The sequence below is a fragment of the Dendropsophus ebraccatus genome, chromosome 8 (assembly GCF_027789765.1).
Source record: "Dendropsophus ebraccatus isolate aDenEbr1 chromosome 8, aDenEbr1.pat, whole genome shotgun sequence".
Taxonomy (NCBI): domain Eukaryota; kingdom Metazoa; phylum Chordata; class Amphibia; order Anura; family Hylidae; genus Dendropsophus; species Dendropsophus ebraccatus.
In genome coordinates, this window is record NC_091461.1 from 2786950 (window position 1) to 2794505 (window position 7556).

Sequence of the window (7556 nt, forward strand, 5' to 3'; positions counted from 1 at the left end):
AGTAAGTGTGCACTGTACATGGGGCCCTCGGGTTACAGTAAGTGTGCACTGTACATGGGGCCCTCGGGGGTTACAGTAAGTGTGCACTGTACATGGGGCCCTCGGGTTACAGTAAGTGTGCACTGTACATGGGGCCCTCGGGGGTTACAGTAAGTGTGCACTGTACATGGGGCCCTCGGGGGTTACAGTAAGTGTGCACTGTACATGGGGCCCTCGGGTTACAGTAAGTGTGCACTGTACATGGGGCCCTCAGGTTACAGTAAGTGTGCACTGTACATGGGGCCCTCGGGTTACAGTAAGTGTGCACTGTGCCGGGGGTCAGAGCTCTGGGGTCAGGAAGCCATTGTGCTCTATGGTGAGGAGAATGGAGGCTTCCACAGTGAAGCAACAGGCTGATCTGGATGGATGCCGAGTTACTGTGTGAACAGCGGCCAGCAAACCAGTCAGGTACACGCAGCGGCACCTGACAGGTGACAGGCGGATTATACTGGGGGAGGGGAGACTGGCAGCTCGGCCCCTCACACCATATAAAAGCCCCAGTCCTCCGCTCCGTCCGCCCGCAGCTCCGCGCTCTCCCTCATCTCTCCGGCCGCTTCCCGCGCGTTCACCTCACGACACAAGTAAGTAAGTGTGTATATGGTGTGAGACAGTGTATGTATAGCGGTTCTGTGTGCGGTTCTTATCTCCCGGCAGGTTATCAGTAGGTATCGGCTGCGGTTTATCTCTCTGACCTCCTCTATAGTCTAGGGCTATGTGTACACCGTGCAGTGTCACCTGCGGTATTCAGGGGGCTGTGTGGTGTCTGTTACACTGGGTCAGGCTGTATACTGTGTGTGTGTGTGTGTGTGTGTGGTGTCTGTTACACAGGGTCAGGCTGTATACTGTGTGTGGTGTTACACTGGGTCAGGCTGTATACTGTGTGTGGTGTTACACTGGGTCAGGCTGTATACTGTGTGTGGTGTTACACTGGGTCAGGCTGTATACTGTGTGTGTGTGGTGTTACACTGGGTCAGACTGTATACTGTGTGTGGTGTCTGGTACACTGGGTCAGGCTGTATACTGTGTGTGTGTGTGTGTGTGTGGTGTCTGGTACACTGGGTCAGGCTGTATACTGTGTGTGGTGTCTGGTACACTGGGTCAGGCTGTATACTGTGTGTGGTGTCTGTTACACTGAGTCAGGCTGTATACTGTGTGTGGTGTCTGTTACACTGGGTCAGGCTGTATACTGTGTGTGGTGTCTGGTACACTGGGTCAGGCTGTGTACTGTGTGTGGTGTCTGTTACACTGAGTCAGGCTGTATACTGTGTGTGTGTGGTGTTACACTGGGTCAGGCTGTATACTGTGTGTGGTGTCTGTTACACTGGGTCAGGCTGTATACTGTGTGTGTGTCTGGTACACTGGGTCAGGCTGTATACTGTGTGTGTGTGTGGTGTTACACTGGGTCAGGCTGTATACTGTGTGTGGTGTCTGGTACACTGGGTCAGGCTGTATACTGTGTGTGGTGTTACACTGGGTCAGGCTGTATACTGTGTGTGGTGTCTGGTACACTGGGTCAGGCTGTATACTGTGTGTGGTGTTACACTGGGTCAGGCTGTATACTGTGTGTGGTGTTACACTGGGTCAGGCTGTATACTGTGTGTGTGGTGTTACACTGGGTCAGGCTGTATACTGTGTGTGGTGTTACACTGGGTCAGGCTGTATACTGTGTGTGGTGTTACACTGGGTCAGGCTGTATACTGTGTGTGTGGTGTTACACTGGGTCAGGCTATATACTGTGTGTGGTGTTACACTGGGTCATGCTGTATACTGTGTGTGGTGTTACACTGGGTCAGGCGCAGGGGGATTCGCACTGTATGTGGGATCTTGTACTAAGCTCCAGGTTGGCACCCGATACAATGAAGAGAATTGGGATCAGGAAAGGGTTACTGACATTTGGTCACGGGTTATACTGTCTGTGCGACTCTTTACCTTTGACCTTTGGAACAGTACAGAGACTGTCACGACCTGAGACCTCTGTGGCTTATAGACAGTGCCTTATACATGTCTGATATAGAAATGGTAGGGAGTATGGATGTCTCTTCCCCTCCAGAGGGAAGAGATGAGGGGTGGCAGGGAGTATGGATGTCTCTTCCCTCTGGAGCAGAAGACAAGGGGTGGCAGAAGTATCGATGTCTCCTCCTTTAAAGGGAGTATGTGTCTTTCCCTCCAGAGGGAAGAGATGAGTGGTGGCAGGAGTATGGATGTCTCCGCTGCTCCAGAGAGAAGAGATGAGGGGTGGCAGGGAGTATGGATGTCACCTGCTCCAGAGGGAAGAGGGGCGACAGGAGTATGGATGTCTCCTGCTCCTCCTCTCTGTTCTTACGGTCGGTTTCCCATACCACACACTGATCATGTTGGGGATAGCAGAAGTGCTGCCAGGTTACTGTCCTGCACGGCCGTCTGGGTGGCTGCACAGAGCTGCTTTGTAGGTTTCCAGCTGAGCTCCAGTTATTCCCTTATTTCCCTGGTGTGAGGAGTTCTCTGTACTTGGGGTTCTGGAGGGGCACATTGGGGATGGTGAGCGTTGCTGTAGAGCAGAGCACATCACCGGCTTCCTGGAGGCCAGACCGCCGCCGCTACTCCTTCTGTCGGCCTTGGGTTGGGCTCTGGTGGGGTCGGCCTTGGGTTGGGCTCTGGTGGGGTCGGCCTTGGGTTGGGCTCTGGTGGGGTCGGCCTTGGGTTGGGCTCTGGTGGGGTCTCTTGCATTAAGAGAAGGTACCTCCATTATGCAGAGGAGGAGATGGGGGGGGGGGTAGGAGACTGCAGGAAAGAGGCTTTCTGTATTATACGGGTATAAACCCACACACCGTATATGCAGCTGCATTACTGATCAGATGTGCAGATGTAACAATCACTTATGCTCGTACCCAGCAGTGTATAAAATAAAATGTTATACGTGTTAAAAACGCAGAAAATGTGATGTATATTTTATCTAGCTATATGCAATGAATGGTATCACTGTTCAATTCTATCCCAGTAGCATTGGTTTTAACGGTTTATGTTGGTTCTTATTCACTTTTCCCGTAACGTGTGTAACAGATTAAGTTCTGACGTCAGTATGAGGTGGGGCTTATGGTCTACCAGCCCTGCAAGGAAACTTCTTATGATTAAGGATGCGATAGTATTGGAAACGCGGTGACACCTGTGTGACGTCTGCTGATGCATCTGTGGTCTTATGGGTCCAAAATAAACATTTAATTACTTGCCACACGCCGGTCCTGTGTATCGGATCGGATTCTCTATCATTAATACGATTTCTCGCCATCTCTCTAGTGCCTGAATACACAGTCATCTACTTTGACGTCAGAGGTAAGTGAAGCGGTTCTGTCTTTAATAAAAAAAAAAACCAGATGACTGTGCTCTGAGACTGAAGTGCCCCTACAGACTCACACCCCCCTCTGGCTTTTTACCTATTTTGTTACATTTTTGTATGAGGATTGTTTGTGATGCATCACAGAAGAGCCCAAGTTGGTTAAGTGGAACTGAAAAAATGGAAATATAAAAAAAAAAAAAAAAAAAAATCTGGTTCTGTGCACATGTACTCACCCCTTTTCCTGTGAAGCTCCTAAAGTTCTGGGGCAACTGATTTCCTTCTGAAGTCGCCTGCTTAGTGACATGTGTCACATGGTCTCTCAGTATATACTATATATGGTACCACAACCAACCTGCCAAGAGGGGGCGCCACCATATATAAGAATAAGAAGGCTCATTCTGAGTTTGCCAGAAAGCCCATGGGAGTATCCCTCAGATGTATGAAGGAAGGGGCTCTGGTCACAGGAGACCAAAAGTTTGGTCAGCCACCAAGGAAAACGCCATGTCTGGCACAAAACACGTCCTCACCACAAGGACACCATTGCCACAGTGATGCATGGTGGTGGCAGCATTATGGGGATCCAGCAGCAGTGACTGGGAAACTGCTCGGGGGAGGGGATAAATACAGGGATATTCTGTTGTAATGGAAGGTGAGAATCTCCGTCCAATCTCGCGATGGGACAATGAGCCGAAGCTAAGGGGTAAATGTATTGGAATGGCCTAGTCACAGGAAGATTGCTGGAAACCATCTGAAGGAGCTGGAGCAGTTTTGCCTTGAGGTGACTGGTTAGGTCCTGGTTAGGTCCTGGTTAGGTCCTGTAGGGATCTGGGGATGACTTGTATGTAAATCTAAGTCTTATTTCATCTCCCTTTGAGGTCGCGGTGAGGCCATGCGGATGCTCATGGCCGACCAGGGATCAGAATGGAAGGAGGAGATTGTCACGTTTGAAATGTGGCAGAAGGGAGATCTGAAAAAATCTGCGGTAAGATTAACCCTTTAAAGCATACCTGTCAGAACAAGCTTCTAATGTGCTATAGCCTCGCGTCAGGTTGTATCAGTGGACGTTTATAACAGAATTATTGAACTTCCGGTAGACACGATTGCTGGACGTCGTTCAATTGTCATTGTCTTTTGCTACATTGGCAGTGAGAGTGGAGTTGAAGGGTCAGAGTGCGCACCTCTAAGCACTTCTGCCCCTTCCTTCCAGCGATCGGCGGGGCTCTACGCACTCCATACAAACTTCTGACATGGCTATAACATGTCAGGCGTCTGGTCTAGTGACAGGTGCACTGTAAGTCTAGTTTGCTTCTAAGTATCCGGTTATCTCTGTTGTATTTGTAATGGTACAGATAATGTGGTAAAACAGCGATTCCATCATGGTTTGCACCTTTCATCCTTTGTTCCGCCCCCCCCCCCCCTCTATTTTTGCATTGCTTCATTATTCTTCTGCCTTTTGTGTTTGCACCGGATATGTACGCCTTCGGTCTCTACATCGTAGTATGGTGTCGGAAAAGGTTAAAGGAATTTTACTGTAATAAACTAGAAAGTCTGGTCAGATAGCTTGTCTACAAAATGTCACATGATTACAGTATGTGGGTGTGTGGGGTGAGATGAGGGTTGGAGGTTAATATGTTGATAACAAATACTATCAAATTAAACCTGTCTCATCCGTCGGGGCCAGGAAATGACTTCATGGCTCTTTGGCTTCTCTTTCTCCGTAGGTGTTTGGACAGCTTCCAGCGTTCAGAGATGGAGATCTCACTCTGTATCAGTCCAATGCTATTCTCCGCCATCTTGCCAGAAATCACGGTATGACTCCTTACTATTCTCCTGGACGTTCGTGTACATCCTGATCCATAGACATCTGTCTTCACGTTTTTCCATCTACCCACGGATTGTAGGTCTGTATGGGAAGAAGCCCCACGAGGCGGCGCTCATAGACATGGTTAATGATGGCGTGGATGACCTTCGGGTTAAATATCTGCGGATGATCTATCAGAACTACGTGAGTGGCCCCAAAATATGTGACAAATGCCTCGCTTTTTACTACTGACCGACCTGTCATCTCCTTGTGTAGGAAAACGGAAAAGCGGATTACATTAAGGCTCTGCCCACCGAGCTGGCGCACTTCGAGCGTCTTCTGGCGTCCAACAATGAGGGCAAAGGCTTCATAGTGGGAGATCAGGTGAGGACTGGGATTTATTACATGTTTTGGGGGGGCCCTTTTGTGGTTTGGTCCTGTGACAGTGGGGTTGCAGGGCCTTTCCGTGGACTCCCTTCCCTGCTTGCACTCACTTTGCGGGGTTAGCGGTTAGTGCAGGGACTTGTGTGAACCAGGGGACCTGCATGTGGTACATGAGGCAATATGGCTTCATCAAACTATATACCAACATCCTGGCGTTGGGTTTTTAAATATAGCCGAGAGGCATTAGTGTCAGCCATAGGTGTGAGGTGCAGCTGCTCCTTTCTCTCCATGTTGGGTTTATTACCTGTATTACTGGGACTATGGACTGTATTACACAGCCCGATATTCCGGATGGGCTGTATTACACAGCCCGATATTCCGGATAAGCGATTGCTGATCTGCTAGATCAGCGCTCTTACTGAGCCTTTTGCACTGCTCTATATTATCGTGCGGCGAGGGCTGTATATAATATAATATAATGTTGGAGAGAGGAACATCGGGGAACATGAAGAGGTACGTGTAGCATTTATTTTACACAGCTGCACATCACTATTACACGCAACGTTGCAGATGAGCTTTTGGCAGGACCAAAAGATGTGATCAGCCGATCGTTGTCTTTATTACATGAAGCGATTAATAAAATCAGCCCAATTCTGCGGACTGTCGCTCTGGGTCATAGGGCCCTAAATGATCAGTACATAGATCCCGTACAGACATGAAGTTAATAGGCTGCACAATTGATTGAGCCCTGATCTCACGTGTGAGTGCTCTACATTGGGTTAGGACCTTAACTATCATTTCTTGCTGCTGGTAGGATACACTGTTATAATCCTGCCACGGCCATGTCTGCTTAGGTGTGGGATGAGGACGGCATTTATCCAGCACCACCATTGACTGGATCGGGTGAATTTCGTCCTCGTTACCTTGCATAAACCAGGACTTTTATAGCGTATTCTGCCGCCAGCATGAAATTAGTTACCCTTTAAGTATAGACTATAGTGTTTGTAGTCTGTTACCATGGAGACCAATTAACACTTTATGGGCTGTAGAAGAACTACCTGTTGTCTATAGTCTAAAAATTTATTCTTTTCATGTTTTAGATTTCCTTTCCGGATTATAACTTGGTGGATGTTCTGCGTAACCATCTTGTTCTGGCCCCAGACTGCCTCTCAGGCTTCCCACTCCTCGACGCCTATGTCAAGCGCATTAGTAGCCGTCCCAAGCTGGAGGTCTTTCTCTCCAGTGATGCCCACAAGAACAGACCCATCAATGGCAATGGCAAACAGTGAGCGCCAGACGTCATAGGACTCTAGAGTCAGAACGTACAACATAGTGTCTGCCGCGACCTCTCCTGGTAACTCGGACCATCTGATAATCCCGATACTGCCTCATAGCATTGTGTCTCTCATACTGTGATGATATATAACAGAACTCAGACCCTCCTGTTATAATGACAAGTAAATCTTTTGAAGAAAGCTCTGTATGTATTTTATGTTCCAGATGAGTCGACCATTGGGGAGTTTATTATGCGAAAACTTTTTTTCTGATTCAAGTTCAGGAAGTATCGGCACAGGGCAGTGACGTTTTCACGTGTCATGTTAAGTACAGACGCCTCACACCCATATCTGCCAGTCAGCCCAGTGACTGGCAGGTTTGCGGAGAATGACTATGGTGTCCTGGACAGACCTGGATATTAATCTTACAAAAGGGTTTAGGATTCCCCATCCTCAGAAGAGGCGACCATGGTGCCCAACCTCTCTACTCTATTATAAAGCTCTTTCCTGCACACAAGTCAGTGGGGCTGTAATACCCTGCACAGCTAAGCTGTAAAGAAGAGTAGAGTTCCACCGTTGTCTCGTTTCAGACAGTGATTGGCTGGGTGAGCAGGTTCTTTTACATAGCGTAAAGTTTTGACTCCCATCTGCACCTGACTCCTGGTTCCGTAGTACAGTAGCAGCACTTGGTCTCCCTGTAATTACAATGAGCATCTGATGGGGCCCTTGTCAGGAGAATGAGGTG

At 48.6% G+C, this 7556-nt stretch overlaps 1 protein-coding gene across 2 annotated transcripts; it reads left to right on the plus strand.

Moving 5' to 3' along the window:
- Positions 1-546: 546 nt before the first annotated feature.
- LOC138798962 (glutathione S-transferase P 1-like) lies at positions 547-7012 on the plus strand. Of its 2 annotated transcripts, none has more exons than XM_069979603.1 (7): positions 547-620; positions 3313-3348; positions 4228-4334; positions 5074-5161; positions 5254-5357; positions 5430-5537; positions 6638-7012. In XM_069979603.1, coding segments are annotated over exons 1-7 (633 nt in total). In that variant the 5' UTR covers positions 547-619; the 3' UTR covers positions 6827-7012. The 2 variants fall into 2 exon arrangements, with proteins under 2 accessions (XP_069835704.1, XP_069835705.1); XM_069979604.1 differs by having other exon boundaries at positions 588-624.
- Positions 7013-7556: the final 544 nt, after the last annotated feature.